Genomic DNA, 20,600 nt, shown 5'->3' with positions numbered 1-20,600 from the left:
TGTGTGTGTGTGTGTGTGTGTGTGTGTGTGTGTGTGTGTGTCACGCTGCAGGAGGAAGCTTCCTCTGCAGCTGTGGGCTGCACACAGGTGCAGCAGGTGCTAAATATTTTAAATAATTTATTTTAAATAAAAATTCCATGCCAATCGTGTGGCTCATTCAGCAATCAGCCAATTGTGTGTCATGTCCAATCTTACTTTGAAAAACCAACCGTGAAGTAGCGAGGGACTACTGTACTTGCTTAAATGAGACAAGTCGTTTCATATCTAAAGCACCTATAGCCTTGTAAATATATAAACATAACTGCATATGACCATGGAAACGGACAACAAGAAGGCAGCAAAGTGAATCTGATGCATTAACTTGACACTTGTCGATGTAACCTATCAAAGCTGTTCATGGAATAAAAGGACAAAAGTGGGAAACCTACACATTTGAGGGCTGGCGAATGAGGTCGGAGATTTGTTTGGAGAGCTGATGGGAGCTGCGCACCATCATGCTGTGCAGAGTTGCCGGATGCTGAGGGATGTTGATCATGATGGAACCCACTTTGAAGACGGCGGCGTTGTTGGTCTTCAGTCCCCTCTGGGCGCTGTACAGAGCCTGGGACTTGGCGATGGTACATTTGACAACCGTTCTGAAACAGAGCGTGAACACGAATGAGCAACGGGCCTCAAAGTCTTACTCCTGACATGACGCACACGTGGATGAAGGTGAAATTACTGACAGGACACCAAATGGTGGAATATCATGCAGATTCATGATGCACTCCTTGTTTGGAGGGAAAATGAGTAGAATAAGCATATATGACAAATATGTGATTTTTATGATAATTAATGGCTACGGTACATATACAAACCAAAAAAAAATTTGATTTGGAATATATTTTTTCAACAGATACTGTTTAAAGGTAAAAGCAGCTGAGAAGTTAAACAAAAATATGCCGAGATAAAGACAAAACTAAAATATTGATATAAAATATTATTTTAGTAATTTATTTTTCTAAAATGAGATAATTGGTAGCTTTAACTCCTCAAAAACATTAATATTTTACTGCTCTTTGTCAAACATGATATTAAGTCAAATTGAGAAGCAAAAAGTTTTAACAAAATTCTTGAAATGGATCCAACTAGTTTCTTATATTTTCCAGGAAAGTTTAACCCACTTCCTAAAAATAAAATGAAAAATCCACGCATTATTAAATGTCAAATAATGAAAGGATCAGCTTTTCTGTATCTAATAATGAACAACTCAAGTGGTGACTGGGATAAATGAAAGATGTTCACACAGGACAGTTGTGTTTTTGATTCACTGACGTATGAGAGCGCTAAGAGGCAGCAACAACATACAGAAACTCTTGTTTAGCAGTGCTGGTTGGAGATGTTGGAAAATCCTCCAGTCTATGCAATTAGGTAGAAGAGAAAGCAGAGCAAAGGAAGAAAGAAGAGCAGAATTTATCCACCATTTAGACACCTTCCTTGTTTTAAAGCAGTTCTTCACAGCAGGGAAATCAATGGAATGAACAGTTAGATGTGCTGATGCTTGTTTTCTTATGATCTATGATCACACCCCCTCAGTCCTCACTTCTGCTCCTTGTACTATTACAAACAAATGAGATAAATGTAAAGGGCTTTGTAAATAAAGGTGTAAATGTTTAATTTGATCCTCTGAGTGGGGGTGCAGAAGTTAAGGTTTGGAAACTATGTTTTTTTTTTTTTTACATCAGATGACATTCCTGATGCAACCTTGGCTCAAACCCACAGCCTCAGGATAACAAGGCAGTGGCACTCCCAAATAAAGGTTCAAATGGTTACTTCATTTATTATTTTCCAGCCATCCAATATCTTTACCCGCTTCTTCATTTCAGGATTGCAGGGGTTTGCTTGTTTTGTGACATCACTATGATTTACTATCAGTTAGGGCTGGGCGATATATCGATATTTTAAAAATAAAGAGATAATTTCATACGCAATATAAGATGGGACTATATCGTCTATATAAATATTTCTACGTTAAGTTATAATTAAGATTTAAAAATCTGTGTAGTTCTTTTTCTCCTCGTCTGCGCCACCAACTGCATGTGGCCCCTTCTTCTCCCTCACTGAATACAAACCCAGCCCCTCACCAGAGCTCGCGCTCCCCCTCTTCCTGCTTCTCTTTCGTCGTCTACTAAAGAGTTAGCCGAAATGTTTCACAGTTGAGACTGGGACTGTCTCTTTAGCGATATAAGCCACTGCTTTATTAATGTCACACTACCTCTCACTGTTCCCTCTCACAAGGCACAGCACGGCTAAATGAGTTTTGTACCGTTTGTCTCAGGGAAGGAGGCTGAAGTCAGAGCTGCAGTTCAAACATAATGTGAAGGCGGCGCAGCTGAAGAGGATTATTATTTAACATATGTAACTAAATATCTAAAAATAAACTAATAATATGTAAATACTTAATTTTTTAGACAAAAAATTTGTAGTTACAGCTGTTTGTTAATAAATGTGCCTGTGTGACAATTGGAACAAAGCTTTGACTCAGAAATATAATGATTTATTACTTTATGGAAAGAAAAAACAATTGAGATATACATCGTATATCGCCATTCATCGTAAAATATTGAAATATTAATTTTGGTCCATATCGCCTACTATCAGTGTCATTTTATTTGATCCTGTGGTCTTTATTGATAAGCACTTTGATAACAGTTACTGTTTTAAATGTGCTAAATAAATAAATGTGACTTGACTATTAAGTAGTAATTTTAATAGTTAGAAAAATAAACCAAAAAGGAGACCTCCAACATCCAGTCTACATGTTTGACTTCAGTGTTTGTGGACTCATAAATATGTTTTGTAAGAAAAGGTTAGAGAAATGTTTATTAAAACGATCCTGGTCAAACCATCCGGCAGAGAAAATCTGGAGCAATAAAACTTATTGAATGGGCTTTCAACATTTTTATAGGTGTGACCTTTAAAAACCCACAAGGAAGTTTTATTTTATTCATACTATGGCCAATTCAAAAAATAAATTATAACTAAGTATCTTAAAATGTCACAGTTGTTGTACCTCAGCTGAGCGGACCTGTTTTAATATAGCAAAACTACAAGCAAATTACATTGTAATATTCTCACATTTTACATGAAAGACGATCAAAAGTTTTAACATAAATATAAAAAAAGAGTAATTAGAAGATTTTAACATACTGAATATCAGGCGTTATGCCCTCCAGCAGAACAATGTTTACCCCTCCTATGTGGGCAGAGGCGCACGTCTCTGTCATTTTCTGGTGAAGGATATCTGCAGAGCACACAAACAAAAACAATCTAAACAAACTTCCCTAAACAAACTCTTTATTGCAGCAATGCATCAACGTATTTGATATAAACACTATTATTTAAGACACATCAGAAAAACAACATTCAGAGTCTAAATCTCACCTTTCATCTTCTCTTTCAGAGTGAAGCTACCATGGATCTTCTTCAGCTCTGCTTCCATGGTCAGCCCGCCGATGTCTGCCTCCAGGTGTGTGCGGTTCACCATGCCGATGCCAAACACTATGAGCGTGACGTGTTGAGGTTCAGAGCTCACCAGGCTGCGGCGCCTCCCGCCCACTCCCAGTGGCTTGTTGGGTGTGGTGGGTTCCTCCTGCTCGTTCTCAAAAATCACTTTACAGAGCGGCTCGGCGGGACGATGCCCACCTTCTGCAGACAAAAATGGCAGGAAAGAAGTCCAAATTATACAAAAGGCCAGCTTTGTAATACTGTTCACATATTTCCATACAAAGAAAAGAAAGCCAAGTTTAGACATGTAAAGTTAAATCATTATTTCCTTTTCCTTTGAGCCTCTTCTCTTTAAAACTAATTAACTCATCAAAGAAATGTGGAGTCAAAACAGTAAAGACAAATTCTACTTTGCTTAATCAACCGGTGCTTAAATATACAAAAGCTAATAACTACTGCAAATACACAAAGCCTTTAGATTAAAAGGGCAGAGATCTAGATAATATTAATAAACTATGACTGTGATTTTCTGTATCTTTATATCTGTGTCTAGTGAAACATTTTGAAGGAACAGAGTGGGAGGATAAAGTAGGAACAAGGCGTCTTTTTAGGCGTTATAGAAAAGTTCAGAAGGAAAACTATGGGTTCAGATGGAGATTAAAAAGGGGGAATAAAATATTTACATTGATATTAATATCGGTGCCACAGAAATAAAAGAAAGCTAGTGACACAGTCAAAGTAAAAGCTGAAGCAGAGTGGAAAGCTCGAGTGCGCTGGAAGCCGATTTCCACCTGAGAGGCAGTTCTCCGGGGAGCTTTTCTCCAGGATGCCAGTGGGATCAGAGATGAGGGAGTAGAAGTTGAGCAGCTTGTACATGTTCTGCCAACATTCTGCTGATGGTTCGCTCTGCTCCGACACTGTGATGGAGTCAGAGTCGTCCATCTGGATGGCCATGTGGTCGGCCACATCACGAGAGCCTTTCCTTGACACCTGAAGGCGTAACGCAGGGAGTCACATTATGAAACAAATGGAAATATAAAAAAATATGCATCACAGGGCTTAAGAGTAAATAAACAGCCTGGTTGACTTATTCATCCTTGTTTTCCTGCTGTTTACTGAAACACTACAGTTATGATGACGCAAGCTGTCACGACAGCTCCCAAAATACTTGAATAATCTCAGTAAGCAGGAAGAAACAGCTGCAAGCATTAAAACTCTTTTGATTTTTTTCCTAAAACAATCAAACTGGGATTCAAGTTAATGCTGTCTTTCTGAGAATTTCCTATTAACTGCTAGCTCCCTCTAGGGTTTCTGAGGAGAAAACATCAGCTTCAGAAGGAATTTAGTTATTTAAGGGGCTATGCTGACCCATCCTGACAGATATGGCTCCTTTCTTAAAAAAACATTTAACATTAATTGTTCCAGGTTGTAGACTGAGCCATGTCTATGAGATTCAATGAGAAGTTAGAAAGGGCTCATTTTATTTCTTGTTGTAGCTTTAACCACAAGAGGCCCAGGATACGGTGCTCTAACACAGTGATTCTCAAACTGGGGTCTCCAGACACTTGGGTGTCCGCAAAAAAAACAAACAAATCTACTTTACATCTACTTTATTCAAAATTTTCTAGGTGAGGGCCCCCCAGACCCCCCACCCACCCGCCATTTGTATTAATCGGTTTACAAACTAAGCCAGGTTACTTGGTCCGACTACTGCTGTTATGATTCTGTTCAGTTTTATGTAAAGAACTTTCTGTAATAATTTGAAGAAGTGGCAATACTTTTATGTTCATTAAGTTTTAAGGTGGTTTTTGACACTGTTAATTTTCTCTAAACTGTCATTTTTGGAAGGTGAAATAAATTTAAAAAAAAGTGTTAATGAAGTGTGTCTTGAATAAAAAAAACACCCCATGTTTAAAAGTATAAAAATTGTATTAACACTATTAAAGAACAAGTCTTAAGTAGGGGTGCACCAATAAATCCACCGATCGATTTATCGGCCCTGATTTCCTTAATTTTGGAAGATCGGAGATCAGCCGATAAGAGATATGAAATATGAAATATGAGAAAACAATTTATTTGTAGTTTTAACAACAATTGTCTAAACTTCATTTATATTTCTTTCAGAACACTACCTCATGGTCAGTTAAAACAAGTTTGTATTGTTTCTAGGATAAATGGAAAGTTGAAGGTGCATTGTGACCTTATAACGCCTGACAGTGTCGCTTATAAAAAAAATCGTATCAGCAGATCAGGCTTTTTATGGGGGCCGAGATGGTGTAGAGGCAGGGCAGCCGGCTTGGGACCCAAAAGTCCCAGGTTCGATCCCCAGTCACTGCACATCACGTGGCGTCTCTGGGCAGCACGTCTAATCCCCAAAATGTCCCCCGGGCGCTTTCAATAGCTGCCCACTGCATCACCTGGTGGTGGATGGGTTAAATGCAGAGACTAATTTCGCCATTGTATGGAAACATACAGTGCTGACATTGTGATGACATTATCATTATCATTATTATTTTTATTGTTTTTTTTTTTTTAGAAATCGGTGATCGGCCAGAAAACTGCAATTGGTGCACCCCTAGTCTTAAGTATTTACATTACACAAATATTTACATTGCATTAAAGAGACTAATTGAAGAAAATTATTTAATAAGGGGTCCCTGAACCCAAAACAGTTTGAGAACCCCTGCTCTAACAGCTTAAACTAAACATCTTTAATTGTTATTTATAACTTAAAAAACTATTGTTGCAACTCTGGATAAACAGCAGGTTACCTGAAGGAACATACGACCCAGTATCAGTAATCATATAGAATGCAATAAGTAGATCAATCAAATGTTCATAATCAGGTATTGGGAACATTAGACATTTCCTTGTAAATCAATTTAACTTGAATCATTAAATGATCCAGAGGGCTGAGCTCCAGTTCAAAGCATGCACATTTAAAAAACACTAATAAAGAGCTCCTCGGATGAAAGGAAGGGAAAACTCACACCCTGACCCTGGACACCTTGGTTCTAAACAGTCTGTACAGCAATGTTCTTTTAAAATAATTTTACTGAAAGATTTTAGGGCAGTTGTTAAATATATTACTTTATTTTATAAATTTTATATAGATTTTGCAGAAATAATTGCAATAATTGCGTTACCTTAGAGGTGCGTCTCTCTGAACGTCCAAGAGAACTTCGACCTCTTGGCTCCCGTCTCCCCAGCGTGTCCATGCTTGATGGGGGTCCATTAGGAGGTAAACCTCCACTTCCTGCTGCTCCTCCTGTGACTCCGCCTCCTCCCACACCTCTTTTGCTCTTCAGGGTTTGAGTTCCGCTGCGATTTGCTCCGTTCAAGCTTCCTCTGGAGCTGCGACTGAAGTCTGAGGACCTGATGTGGCGGTACGGCCGGGCCTTGAAAGTGGGCGTCGGGGAGGTGGAGCCGGCGGTGTAGCGGCTCAGTTTGATGTCGGTCTGCGTGGCCTTGATGTCGTCGATCATGGTGCTGAACTGGTGGATGAGGCGCACCAGGGCCATGTCGACGCGCTGGCTGATGGACTGGCAGGCAGTGGTGAAGTCGCAGTGGAACGTGTTGTAGTGACGGCGGTTGAGGTCATGGAAGGTGAGCGGAGCTGCGGTGGAACCCTGCGGAGCGCTGGTCGACTTCTCCATCACCACCGCGTTCACACTGAACGTCTCAATCAGCAGAGCTGGCTTGAACTCAAGTGGAGGGAGGTTCACCATGCCTTGTCTGTGTGAACAAAGAATTATAGTCGTGCCAAGAAAACAATCCAAAAGATACTTTTAAACAATAATTTCAGGGTAGCCCTACCTTCTGGACCGCTTGTTTTTGCGCTCTTTGGACGTATCAGAGTCAACGATGTCCGCTCTGAGACACTCCAGATTGCCAGAAAAAGACAAATGCTCTCCGAAATACATCTTGTAGCTAAGAGGAGTGGCATCTTGGGCCTGGATTCCAGTGTAGCTCAGTAAGGGTTTAAAAACCACCTGAGGAGATGAGAAAAGAGCACTTGATAAAACAGAATTTTGGAGAGGCTTATGAGCTTTGCAGTCTGGATTTTTTTTAAATTTCAAGATAAGAAATTCAAAGGCAGAGCAAAGTTGACCATAGTAACTTAAATCAGATAAAAACAAATGTAAAGTGCTTGTTTACCATCATTATGGAATGAAGACTATTACGGATGAGATTAGGCTGCTTTTAGTTTAACACAAAAATCAAATTATTTCCTTCAAATTGACTCAAATCATTCATCAAGGAGCAACACTGCTCGGATGATGAAAATTAAACTTAACAATCCTTAACAGAACAGGTAAAAGAAACTCAGATGTGTTGGTGGCACCTGAGCATCAGCCAGTTGAACAGCAGCCGGACACTGGTTTCCTTCCTCGATGTCCACAATGTCATCCTGGCTGGTGCTGTGTTGGGAGTGCTGGGAGTGGGTCCCATCCAGGGTGTTCTGGTCACTGGACAGCACTGTGTTGAAGTCAGATGCTGAGGGGATGGTGGGCAGGTTACACATCCCACCTGAGGGTGGACAGAGTGGGGATAGGCACAGTTTATAGATGAGACTTAACAAATTCAGTTGGTGGAAAATGAAGGTTTAAATCAAATTAAATTATAAAGGAGAAATTTATGTCCAATTTGAAAACGTTTTTTAACTCCAGCAGTTCATCTGCTACAGTCGTTAGCTCACACCTGGGTGAGCAGATAATAAAAAAATGTTAATTATCTCGAGTACAAATTTAGCTCCTACACATAAAATTGTGCCCGCAGGTACTCGGCTCAGCAGTAGCAAAAATATTTATCTTGTCAGTGATCGTAATGAGTGATTTCAAATAATTATTCTGCTATTCAGAGGAAATTAAACTATTTCACACAAAGTGGTTTGGAACTGTAAGGATGGGAGATAAAAAAGGAAAAGAGGGAAGGAATGCTGAGAGAGGTAACTAACTATGGTTTAACTGTGATCAAAATGGAAGAATCAGTGCAGGGACAACTTTAATTTTCAGCTCAAGAGCTGCAGGTTTGGTGTTTTATAACAGCCAATGCTAAAGAGTTAAAAAATAAAATAAAATTGGCTCAAACAAAAGTTTCATCTTGATCATAAAAGTAATGTTTTTGTTCTAAACAATCTATGAGAAGTAAGTTACAGATTTAAAAGCAGACAACGTGTCTGTTGGACTGGATTAGATTAGAAGGGGCTGCTCAGCTTCAACAATTAGAGTCATAATTATAAATGTTTTATAACAAGAGCTGTCAAAGACTTTTAAAACAATATACATTATTTGATCCTTTTAAAATGCATTTAATGAGGTGATCGCTGATCTGAACAATGAAATAATTGAAAATGATCAACTTTTGAAATTTGCTTGTTTTAAATTTGGATCAATTACATCAAAGCCACAAAGAAACAATAACACAATATGCACAGTGATTCACAACACAATGTGATTCTACAGTTAATCAATTGTAATTGCAAAACTGAAATGTGGCTACAAATAATATTCTTCTAAAATAAAAAAAAAAGGAAACTTTAACTTACAAAAAACACAAACATATCACCCGTTTCCTGTTCAGTTTAGGATTCTATTAAATGAGCATGTCACAAAATTACGACGAAGCTTTAGGGCCACGATAAGAAAAAAAAATTAAAAGCCATAAAATTACGAGAATAAAGTCGTACGAGACTTTTATTTTTTTTGTTGCAGCTCTCGGTTATTTTTATTTTTTCCACAAGTCGGATCTACGACGCGACCTGTCAGTCAATCCAGAAGGCGTGTCAGCAAACGAGCAATCCGAAGCTAAACACTCCTTACCTGCAGAGAGCTGCGCTGCAGCCCATCAGAGCGTACCACCTTACTGTAAGCAGGCTCAAAGTCCTGATACTGATAATTATCTGATGCTGATGTGCTAACAGATTAAGTATCTCCTTTCCAAAGTATAATTTAACAAGATGCTCAACATTCTTCATTTTACCACAGTTAAAATGCGGTAAACCCTTCTTTATCGTGTCGGAGTTCAGATAATATTACGACTCATTTAGCTTCAGATTGGTCATTTGCTGACACGCTTATTGGATCGACCGACTTGTCACGTTGTTGATCCGACTCGTGGAAAAAAACAAAAACCACGAGCTGCAAACAAACAAACAAAAAAAGTCTTGTACAACTTTATTCTTGTAATATTAAGGCTTTATTCGACTTTATTCTCATAATTTTATGGCTTTAATTTTTTTTTTTCTTAGCATGGCCCTAAAACTATCGTACAAAATAGCAGCTAGTGAACTAATTAAACAGCTAGAACAACAATCCCTGACCTCCTGCTGGGCTGTTAACTGGAAGAGGATGGTCGTGGTAGTTGTTGACCAATGAATCCAGAGAGTCTAGTAAAACAGTATCATATGAAAAGTGTTTTGGGGCGTAACACAAACTCAAATAACACAAAGAACAAAGGAGAAACTGCAAAGTTGCATTCTACCAAAACATTTAGTTAAAAGAGACAAAAACAAAACTAATATTGCCTCTAAATAGAGGAAGCCGGGGTTGTATTACCTGTCTGTAGGCTGTTGTGTTGCGAGTGGTTGAGCAGAGACTCGTGGGCTGCAGCTCCGGCTCGGTTACCCACGGCGTTGGACATCCAGTTGTAAAAACTGACGGAGGACGGCTCAGACAGCAGCGGGTGCTCGGTCAGCACGTCTGTCCCTGAGAAAGACGACGCATCACAAAACAACAAAAAACGGACCTTAGTAGTTACCTACATCTGTTTCCAGGCTTCTGTCACCGAAATGAATTTAAAACGGTCAAAGTTTAAACACGTAGCTGAAATGTCTCATTTCAATTAGTGTATTTTTGTCAGTCGTGTGGAATCAAACTTTACACATTACCTGGACTTTGCTTACTGAACAGTAGAGGTCACTATTGGAGCGTTATCTTTATAAAAAATGAAGTTTGTGCTGACGATCAGAAGCTTCCACACAGCAACACAACAGGAGTCACCTGTGCGAGTGAGGGAGCTGCTCTTGGCGGCAGCAGTTGCAGAAGGCTCGTTCCTCTGAGGCGTGCCCTCCAGCAGGTTGTGCAAACTCCGAAAGCTGCCCGTCAGATTGCTCAGGAGGCTCTCCTTCCTTGGGCTGTCCTTGGCCGGCACGCCTCCGCGGCTCACGTGGGCGGGTGAATCAGCTGCAGTGTCACCGCTGGTATAGCTCAGCGACTGGTAGGGATGCGAGCCCTGCGTATGACAAATGTGCAGATTGCTGAGAGGAGGTTACGCTCCCACACTGCCTCATTTTTCACAAGCTGCCACTGGCATTTCATTTATCTGACAGCGGAGATAAATTGTGTCTGGTAAAATCACGGAAATGACTGGATTCAAAATTGTTATAAAACTTTTTAGATAAAAGAGCTGAGCTGGCTAAAAATAACCACAAATAATATAAACAACAGAAGGGGAAAAAAAGAGTCATCTATCTGTCAGGTGTAAATTTATTTCCTCTGGCTTTCCAAAAATGGAGTCACCTTCATACCACATTTAACAGCACAGTCACTTCTCTGCACTGAATTTATTTTAGCAAAGTCATGTTTAGAGCTGTTAAAATATTTTTAAATATTTCATAACATCCATCGCTTATTTGCATTACCTTAAATAACAAATCCTTATTTTGCCCAACAGTTAAAAAATATTACAGTTCCTTAATATACTTAATTAAATATAATGTGGTAAATATTCCCATAAAAATATTTTATGACCAGTTTCAGGGGGGAAAAATAGCTTTACAGGACTTTTAGTGCAATCTGCAAAACATTCAATCTACTCCAAGAAGATTAAAAAATATTTGGTACTTACTAAATACTGTACTTCCACCTCTTCGCAAAACATTAAATAATTCTCACTAATAAATCCCCGTAAGTTGACAATATGTGTCTACAAAACAAGGATTTATGGCTGCTTTAGAAGAAACCTTTCAGTTTTCGATGACTCATTGGATGAGCAGGATTCATTTAAGTACTAACTGGTTTAAAACTACAAATAGTGAGTTTATATTAATATATCAAAATAGTAAAACACAAACTAGTTGTGAAGCATTAATGAAGGATGCAAAGACAAACGTATTACATTAACTTTTCTATAAAGCTTACTAGTAATTTGGAGTTTGCTTTGCAATAATTTAGTTTATGACAGAACCAGACATTAATTTGAAAGGTCTTTAGGAGCTTTACTTTGAAACACCAGGTAAAAACTTCTTATGATTGCCTTTAAAGTTTTGTAGAGTTTACACACTAAATTCTGAAACTTACATGTAATTCTCTCTGACTTAAAAATCCTAATCAAAACAAATTTGCTTAAATTATGCAAGATTTGAGAATAAAAAGAAGAGATTGTTGCAAAGGTTTTGGAAAGTAATGTAAAGTCCAAGTTTATGTGACCTTTATGAGCTACAGAGCTCCAAAGAGCGCTAGGTTTTCACTTTTGTTTTGCAAATAGCTCATTATTGCGTATGTAGATTTATGTATTTAATTGCAGGTTTTTTTTGCAGATTTAATTTACTATTTAGTATAATGTACTGATCCCAATCAAGCCACATGGTTTGATGTATTAATCTTGCATGGGTTTTTCAAAGCTGCGAGAGGAGCAGCAAACCCAAATGTTTAACAGGAACAAGAATAACTGTAGAACATTAAAGAGTGCCTTTGCAACATCTTTAAATATGTATTTTTTAATGGTGTGTAGTATAATTAGAAAACCTCCCACTCGTACCTTTATTCTGAGTGCGGACTCGTTGTGTGTGTGGGACTTTGACAGCTTCCTCATGATCTCCACTCCGCTGACAGGACCAGTGTTTGCTTCTTTAGGAGGAGGGCGACTGCAGGTTCCCTCCAGCAGCATGGTGTGTTCACTCACTGTGGCTTCACAATAACACAATCAAATAAAACTCCCAGAAAAAAAAAACACTGAGCATTATTTATATTAACTGGGAGTTTATTTCTAAGCAATAACTGACATGAGAAACTGTGCGTTCCCACCTGCGTCAAATTCAAACTCTGCTCCGTCAGCGCTGGTGTCACTCTGCAGAGCAGCTCCGTTGTCCAGTCCAACCGCATCTACCAGGTTCGGCTGAGGTTCTTTGGCCTTGATAAGCTGATTGGGCCCCATCAGACCAATAGCCTTGAAACCCTGAGTTACAACAATGAACTTCATCCACTGCCTGGCCAAAGCTACCAGACCCTTCTTCAACGTCACCAGGGCTGGGACTCCATCGTTCTGGGAATGGAGGAGGAGAAAAATGAGGTGATTTGAAACAGTGAGAAGGACCCAGTTATACTTTTGGCATAAAATAAAATCAGAGAGAGGGTCGACACTGACCATGGTGGCCTCCTCTATGATTGAATAGTCGGCTTGTTGCAGATAGCGGTGCAGGATGTTACAAAGCATACAAGAGGGGTTCTCGTGTAGGTAGCGGGCTCGCTTAGTCACACGGTTGTACTTGCTGCGGATCGGGAAGTGGATGCTCTTTTTCTGTTGGATATAAACAAATTTAAATTAAATATATATACAGTATATATATATATACACACAAAAAGGGCTAAAAAAAAACCTTGGAAATTTTTTTTAAAAAGCATGGGAGAACATCTCACCTCCAGAGCTTCGGTCATGATGCAGCCCATCACAGCACACACCCGCAGCGTCCCCTCCATGTCCAGTTTGCGGAGTGAAGACTTGAGCTGGTCAATGGGAACCAGCCAGGCTCCAATAGCAGGCGTTGCTGTACTGAGCAGATTCAACTGGCTAAATACACAAAAATAAGATATTTCATATTAACTATTGATCAATAAACACAAATCCATATTCATTTTTTTATTTTACAATTTCATTCCACTTCCTGTACCACATGCGATATGAATGACAATGATGAACCTTGAGTCCTTGAATTTTTATATGTTAATAGTAATTAAATAACCATACAGGCAAAAAAAAAAAAATCCAAGAACAAGACTATTAAAGTACGTTAGCTCATAGATTTGTATTAATTCCAGTTCAATGAGTGTATTTTTATTTGTGTGTGCGTGTGTGTTCATATCAGAGCACCTTGATATTGTTTGTGAAGCTGAGCGCGCATTCGTGGGAGCAGCAAAACTGAACCAGATTTCTCTGATGGTCAGCTTCATGCTGCTGGAATCAGGTGGAGGAGGCATGAGGGGGAGGTCTTTCTTTAGGTCATCTGACTCAACTCCTTCATCCTGAAAAAGCAGAAAGCAGAAGCGTTCAGCAATAAAACAAAAAAAAAAAAAGTAGCAGACACAGAGTCCATCACATTTGCTTCATATTTTATTACTACTGTAATAAGCTTCCATTAATCTGCTGGACATCTTCAGATTTTAATTTAAATTGATTTTGCTTTGATTTGCTTTACTTAGCTTGAAATCTTCATGGTATTTTGTGCTTCTACAGAAAAGTTCACACAGAACATCTGGAAATGCATGTAAGACATTTTTCTTGCTGCTGATGCAAAAAGAGTATTTTCTGTCTTCTACGAAATCTAACAAAATAATGTTGGCAGCGCAAACCTGAATCGATACCTTGAAAAAATGTAGTTAATCTATTAATAAATGCAGAAGATTAATGTTGTTTTCCATTTTTTAAGTCATTTCACACATTTTCCTGCATCTCACCTGGTCGTCTGAGTCGGTGTGCTCGTTGGCGTCAGAGTTGGGACTGATGGCATCGGGTGGCAGGTTGTCATCAGACATGTCAGTGCTGTAACCACTTCCTGTTTGAGAACCTGTCGAGCCATTGTTTTTTGACACTCCGGTTTTTGCTCCGGTATCTGAGCAGCCCATCACACCAAACGCATTGTAAAGAATGGCTCCAGACTGACGGCCACCTGTGGCACAAAACGTACCATATTCACAGAACTGCAAACTAAAGACCTCATGTTCAGAATCATCCTAAATGATACAGGTGTCTGGAATTATTCACCTTTAACTGTAAGGTTCTCTATACCACATTCAAACATGATCCAGCCCCACTTCTCGATAGTAGTGGCAGAGCGGCCCAAATCGGTTCCCCCTGTCTGGGTGTCAGTTTCATCCACCAGTGAAAGCTCCTCCATTTCCTCCAGACCAAACAGCACTTTGGATTTCTCAAAAGGAATAGCTGTGATGGCGAATGTGCCAGTGTCTACAGAAAGAGATCAAGCAGCTGTTAGAAAGCATCCTAACTTTAAACCCAAAGTTTGAACAATGACATGGTCAAACTTTGGACCCGACCTGTCCAGTCCAGGCCTCGAAGCTGGCTGTGGATCCGGTGGATGTTGAGCCTTGCAGCAATCTCTTTGCCTTTCTCGATTCCTGCATTGGAGCGCAACGAACCCGAAGACTGAGGCTGCATTTTGGTAGCCGATGCGTACTTCTCTAACATGACGGAGGGTCGGCCATGTTCGGTGGTGTTTGGAGTCTCCTCTACAATACCCCTGAAAGGAGGCAGGAGGAAATATGAGTTTTCAGCCTGAATCCCAACATGGCTGCTGTCACAAAATGGAGGATATTTAAAAATAACTTTTGTCTTTTTTTTTAACACTGGACAGTTTTTGGCAGTGATTGTGAGTTTAAAATAAAAGCACAAACACTTACGAAGTAGTGCCAAAGTCTCACATAACTTAAGTCTACGGTAGCTCCTTCATAAAATTTTAATCAAAACAGTCTCAATACAATATGTAATAGAGCATGCTTGTCCACCACAATAAAAAAATATGACAAGTTGTTGAGGCATTACCTATTCATCCTGAACTGGGTCGCTATCCTGTCGAAGCACAACGCGACCAGAGACACATGTGGGATGCACTTACTGGAGCAAGACGGTGACCCTTCCTCTACAGAGGCCTGAAGGAGGCAAAGATTCACCTACACAAAAAGAGACAATTAATTAAAGCAAAACATCACTGGAAAAAAACTAATACTTAAAAAATATGGGAAAATATGGCTGGCTACTTTTTTCCACAATAATACTTTTGAAAAATATTATGTTAATGGGCAAAAGCTTTAATTCAAAGTAAAATAAAAAAATAAAAAAACTTTTATTAAAACATTCTAAAAGAAGAGCTTATAAAGTTTATGATTCTTGGTTGTGGTCAGAGTCTAGTTTGAGGACTACTGTTGGACTCTGATTATTCTGGGTCACAGGTTTCACCTTAGGGATAGAGACGTTGGCTTGAAGGCCCTTGATTTTCACATTATCAGGTTTGACGGACAGCTCCGTTTGTCCATGAGCGGCGTTAAGCGGGCCAGGGGTCGTGCCCTCCGTCTTGGACAGCTTGTGCTCCTGCTTGCCCGTTTGGCTCTGCAAAAACCAGATCCAAAACAATTAGATGTACAAATCAATCAAAGGGAAATTAACTTTACTTTACTTTTAAAATTAGAATAGAGACAATTATTGTTTAGCTAGCTGTGTGTTGCTCTGTTCAGTGAGGAGGTGAACATACCGACTCGGTGACTGTGGACTTGCTGATTTGGTAGGCTTCATTAAGGACTTTACCATGCAGATCATCCAGAATGGCTGCTGGGTGCCGAATGCTGGCAAAGTGGACCATGGATTCAATGTATCTAAAACAAATGCAAAAGAACATTCAATACAGCTTTTATTTATATATTTATAAAGCTGATATCTCATCAAACTTCTAATACAAAATATAACCTCAGAAAACCACTGTGTGTTGCTATTTACCAAAAAGTCCAAACCCACCAAAACTAAAAAGGAGGAAAACTATCAAGATCTCTCTGGAAGAATTTTTAGCTGACAAACTTTTTATTTTTTTAGGAAATGAAATGAGGTTATTTTGTTTTCATTATACATCATTATGAGACACATGGAGAATAAAGACTGTGCTCTGGTAAGAGAGAGATTATGTAAGTAGAGATGCATTCTGGTGGTCCATCAGGATTATACTCTGAATAATTGTCAGGTGGATGAGAATGAATTAAAATGGCTTAAAGGAAAATCTTAACTTCAAGCTAAAAATAACCCTAAACTGTGAGAAAGGCTTAGCGGTAACAATCAGATTATTTTTCCAAAGATGCAGAAAGTTAGGACACATCGAAAACGTATTAATAAAAATCTCTGCAGAAAAACCGGATGCTACCTGTCCAGAGATTCAGCTACAAGAGGTGTGAGCACTACATTGATGGCCCCCTTCACTTCCACTATGGCAGTGGTTCTGGTCTGAGCCAGAGGTTGCTCCAGACTCCAGTCATCTGTTGTCGTGTCCTCGTCTGTGTTTTCCATAGCCCTTTTATCCAAGGGGGTGTATGGTGTACTGTGAGGGTCAAAAACAGGAGAAGCTGCTGTCTGAGTCTGGTTGTGGGAGGTTTATGTATCACTTGTGTACAACCCAGTACAATCAGGCGTGCAACAATATATCTGCTTCCATTTAGAGTGCAATTAATTTAAATATTATTTAAATTAAAAAAGCAGTTTATTTGAAAATCAATATATAGTAAGTTGTTAGGCTAGTTTAAATAGATTAACTATGCCCCATATTTTTTTCCCATAATTAATAGTTTTTAATAGTAGTTTTGTGTGGTTCTTTCACCTGTTGTTCTCCCCCATGAGTTGAATTCCTCGATCCAGTAGAGAGCTGGCTGAGAGTCCCTGCTTTATCACCTGTAAAGTAGAAGATAACGGTGTCTCAGCGTATATGGACAACTGAACCTTTACCCTGCAATAGTAAGGCAAAACATGTGAACTGAGCCAGAAAGCTAATGGCAATCAAAAAGAGAAGTTGATACCAGACCTTAAAGCTGGGGACAGACAGCTGGTCAAAAGAGGCGGAGCTCTCTTCACTTGTGGGCGTGTCCAGATCAAGAGGGCGATGCAGAGAAGATTTGGACGTCCTCTTATTTGTTGGCTGCTTGACAGACCAATTGGAAACCTGAAAAAGATCAAGTAAAACACTGGATTATGTAAACATTTTGATCCCATAAACAACAACTTTGTGTAGATGTAGTACAAGAGAACATACCTGGTAGTGGGCTAGATAGTTCTGGTAGCACGCCATGACGTGGGGCTGTCGAGTTACAGGGCCCGGTTCAGCAGTCTTCTCTGCCTCCACAGAGCTCTCCTCCTCCATGGCCAAGGCTGAAACGAAGGAGGCTTGGGAGGTGTGGCTGGCCAGAGGCTGGGGTGGCAGCGGGGGCAGTATTGGGGGAGGTGGCAGAGGACGGGGCTCGGTGATCAGCTCCCCGTTGAGAACATAGGTGAGGGGACCCTCAACGCTGTGATAGATCGAACTCCGGCTGGAAAAATAGTTCCTCAAATTAACACGAGTACATTTATATACAAAAATATTGATAAACCAATTAACCTAGCTGGAATAAACTGTTTTTTGTGGCACTGTTCAGCTTCACAACTTGTTAGTTTTCTCTTGTTTGCATTGTTCTATTTAATAATTTGGCCGACAAACAAGGACGAGGATGTCAGAACCGAGCCTCACATGTGCCATCTGAAGCTTTCATGAGACTGATTACTTGTTCTGGCTGCACTGATCTAAAAACATGCCGTAATCAATGTGAAAACAATTTACAATAATAGAAAAATGACGAGGTAGTTGGAGACCAAGAGTGAAATCAAATTTGTAAAACATTCCAGTGGTAAGTGGCTACCCGTGGATCCAAACTCTCATTTGCACCAACCCCTCCAAATCACGTCCATCTGTGCATGCATGATCCAGACGAAGTAATACATTAAAGCTGCAACGTGTTTAGCCTGGATAAAAGTTGCTTTTCGCAATGAAATTCACAACTTGAGAAAATTTAAGAAAAAAATGCATAACACAGTTAATGTATTCCTCCTCATTGTTCCATCAAGACAATTTACAGTAATTGAAACGTAGCCGGCGTGAGCCATGTGAGGTTATTTAATACAGTTGGTTAAAGCTCATTTTTAATTCAAATATGAACTTTTCGGTGAACCCTCGTCTTTCCAGTGTTTGTTTTTTGAAAGATAAAAGGTTTACTGAATATTTGCTACAACCTTTATTAACAAAGTCTAAGAAATACATCTTAGTACAGAAACACAATGTAGTATTTTTTTAATTGGTGAATTTTTCACAGTACTTAACATGTCAATTCTTTAGCCGGTCCTTAATTATAACTCTCCATGGTAAGATTTTGTCAGGTCTTTGTTAAAAAGATTCCTCTTCCTTCATGAAAAGTTTAAAATTTTATTATTAAATTCAAGGTATAATCCATCCCTTTTATCTCACTTTAGCCTTCTACAGAATTGAATATACACTCTATCACTCCTCAGAATATATTTTTCCTCACTAAGGAAAAACATCACAATCTTGTTAATTTATTTTTAATATCTGACCTGTAGTTCTCCATGTGGTACGGTGGCTGCTGCGGTTGCTGCCTCCTTTTCTTCTTGCGGCCTGGGTACGTCCCTGGTCCCTCATCGGCACTGCTGATTGGCTCAAACTCCTCAGTGGCAGAGAAGTAGGCCTCGCTGTCAGCCATGGACATGCTGGAGTCGGCAGAACGGTACTGATGGAAAGTGTTCGAGTCTGCCGACGGCGTGAAGGGAAACGAGCCGTAGCTTCTACGCTGACGAGGTGAATCCAGGACGTTCTCGTCACTGCGGGAAACCTCGCCGCTGAACTGCACGCTGCCTGCGAGCACTGGAGGTGGCTTGTCAGTGAAGACGGCAGCTGACAGGCTTTTGGTGCTGCCCAGCCGACTGGAGTGCACAGATGACTGACGCTTGAGGGGAGAGCAGAGGGGTGACCGTACCGAGGTGCGATCCTGGGAACTGTTGGGTGAGATGGGTGAGACCTCTGGGACTTCTCCCAATGTGCTGCAAAAAAAAAAATCAAGAACAAATGTAACCACTGGACTTGCATCATAATCAATGTCTGCCGCTGTTTTCAGCTCGTGTGGTGCAACTTGTAACTCACTCAATGTGGGTTCTGCCGTTCAGAAGGACCATACGCTCATCATGGCTTGGTGAGGGCGAGTCTCTTTCTCCAGCCAGCAGAGGCAAGGCAGCACTAGATGTGCTGTTTTCTTCAGAGGAGGAGGCAGAGCTGTGGGAGCGCTGGGGCACCTGGAGACTCAGGTGTTGCTGACCACGCCTCTCGGGCAGCTCAGGCGGCAAGCAAGGAGAATGTGTGTCCGTTTTGAGCCCGACAACCCTCCCTGGGAAAACATGGATATGAACATGGGCTTAATTTGAACAAAGTTTAACTAGACAAACCTTGAAAACAAAGGAACAATGAAAAAAGTTTGTAATAACTTCTAAATAGGAAAGAACAAGTAATTATTCCAAACAGGAAAGGCTTTTGGTGTTTTACTCGTGAATTACAAAATTGTGGACTGCAGTTAAATCTTTATTAAGCTTAAGATCCGCAGTAAAGCCGTCAAGCAACTCCAGAGGAAAGTCACTTCTGCAGATAATGTTAGGAGGTGCAGAGCACATCTTTACTAATGCGTACCATCCACTTTAGGAGTTTCTTTAATAATAATCCACTCCCCAGGCTGCAGCAGAGACTGGCCATAGCACATGTCCAACTCCGCGTTGGAAGAAGAGAACGCAGATGAGGACGAAGGCGTCAGCTCCTCCAGCTTGAAGTAGTCCAGACCCATGTTGGTGCCACCAAAGAACCTGCAGCCTCCCAGGCAGCCACAGCGATTCCTGCTTCGCTTGTTGCGAACGTTTGCCTCATCTGGCCACAGGAACCAGAGTCTGTGGAGAAGAGAGGACACTTGTGGAGTGAATGGAAATAGCTTGAAGCATCATCTATTAAGCAACCTTCATCCCATTTGTGTCTGCATTTTTCTCATTTACATGAAGATGAAAAGCATAACAATTTAAAAAAATAAACATTATTCACTGTCCTGATGCATGCTCAATAATCCAGGTAGAAAAATCCAAAAAAGTTCAATCTGGTCCTCTGGATATTCAAAAAAAACAAAAACAAAACAAAGCAAAAAAAATCTAGAAACGTTTCGTCTCTCATCCAAGACTGAGGAAGTCTCTTGGATGAGAGACGAAACGTTTCTAGATTTTTTTTGCTTTGTTTTGTTTTTGGTTTTTTTTGAATGTCCAGAGGACCAGATTGA

At 40.0% G+C, this 20,600-nt stretch overlaps 1 protein-coding gene across 1 annotated transcript in view; it reads right to left on the bottom strand.

Moving 5' to 3' along the window:
• kiaa1109 (KIAA1109 ortholog) overlaps positions 1 to 20,600 on the bottom strand; it is a 91,078-nt gene that overhangs the window by 28,279 nt on the left and 42,199 nt on the right. The window contains exons 20-47 of the mRNA XM_037694781.1: positions 19,973 to 20,223; positions 19,436 to 19,676; positions 18,853 to 19,335; positions 17,504 to 17,777; positions 17,276 to 17,413; positions 17,075 to 17,145; positions 16,625 to 16,798; positions 15,968 to 16,088; positions 15,676 to 15,825; positions 15,262 to 15,389; positions 14,757 to 14,959; positions 14,467 to 14,667; positions 14,160 to 14,371; positions 13,576 to 13,727; positions 13,125 to 13,275; positions 12,853 to 13,005; positions 12,513 to 12,750; positions 12,247 to 12,395; positions 10,488 to 10,719; positions 10,044 to 10,193; positions 7,832 to 8,016; positions 7,303 to 7,478; positions 6,633 to 7,221; positions 4,278 to 4,476; positions 3,424 to 3,687; positions 3,190 to 3,283; positions 1,348 to 1,398; positions 429 to 635 (exon numbers count right to left, since the gene is read on the bottom strand). Coding sequence (XP_037550709.1) covers positions 429 to 635; positions 1,348 to 1,398; positions 3,190 to 3,283; positions 3,424 to 3,687; positions 4,278 to 4,476; positions 6,633 to 7,221; positions 7,303 to 7,478; positions 7,832 to 8,016; positions 10,044 to 10,193; positions 10,488 to 10,719; positions 12,247 to 12,395; positions 12,513 to 12,750; positions 12,853 to 13,005; positions 13,125 to 13,275; positions 13,576 to 13,727; positions 14,160 to 14,371; positions 14,467 to 14,667; positions 14,757 to 14,959; positions 15,262 to 15,389; positions 15,676 to 15,825; positions 15,968 to 16,088; positions 16,625 to 16,798; positions 17,075 to 17,145; positions 17,276 to 17,413; positions 17,504 to 17,777; positions 18,853 to 19,335; positions 19,436 to 19,676; positions 19,973 to 20,223 — 5,637 coding nt within the window. The remainder of the gene's footprint in view (positions 1 to 428; positions 636 to 1,347; positions 1,399 to 3,189; positions 3,284 to 3,423; positions 3,688 to 4,277; positions 4,477 to 6,632; positions 7,222 to 7,302; positions 7,479 to 7,831; positions 8,017 to 10,043; positions 10,194 to 10,487; positions 10,720 to 12,246; positions 12,396 to 12,512; positions 12,751 to 12,852; positions 13,006 to 13,124; positions 13,276 to 13,575; positions 13,728 to 14,159; positions 14,372 to 14,466; positions 14,668 to 14,756; positions 14,960 to 15,261; positions 15,390 to 15,675; positions 15,826 to 15,967; positions 16,089 to 16,624; positions 16,799 to 17,074; positions 17,146 to 17,275; positions 17,414 to 17,503; positions 17,778 to 18,852; positions 19,336 to 19,435; positions 19,677 to 19,972; positions 20,224 to 20,600) is intronic.

This window comes from Nematolebias whitei, chromosome 21 (genome assembly GCF_014905685.2).
Source record: "Nematolebias whitei isolate Nwh7 chromosome 21, NemWhi1, whole genome shotgun sequence".
Taxonomy (NCBI): domain Eukaryota; kingdom Metazoa; phylum Chordata; class Actinopteri; order Cyprinodontiformes; family Rivulidae; genus Nematolebias; species Nematolebias whitei.
Note: the sequence above shows the minus strand (reverse complement) of the source record. Positions and strands in the feature narration are given on the sequence as shown.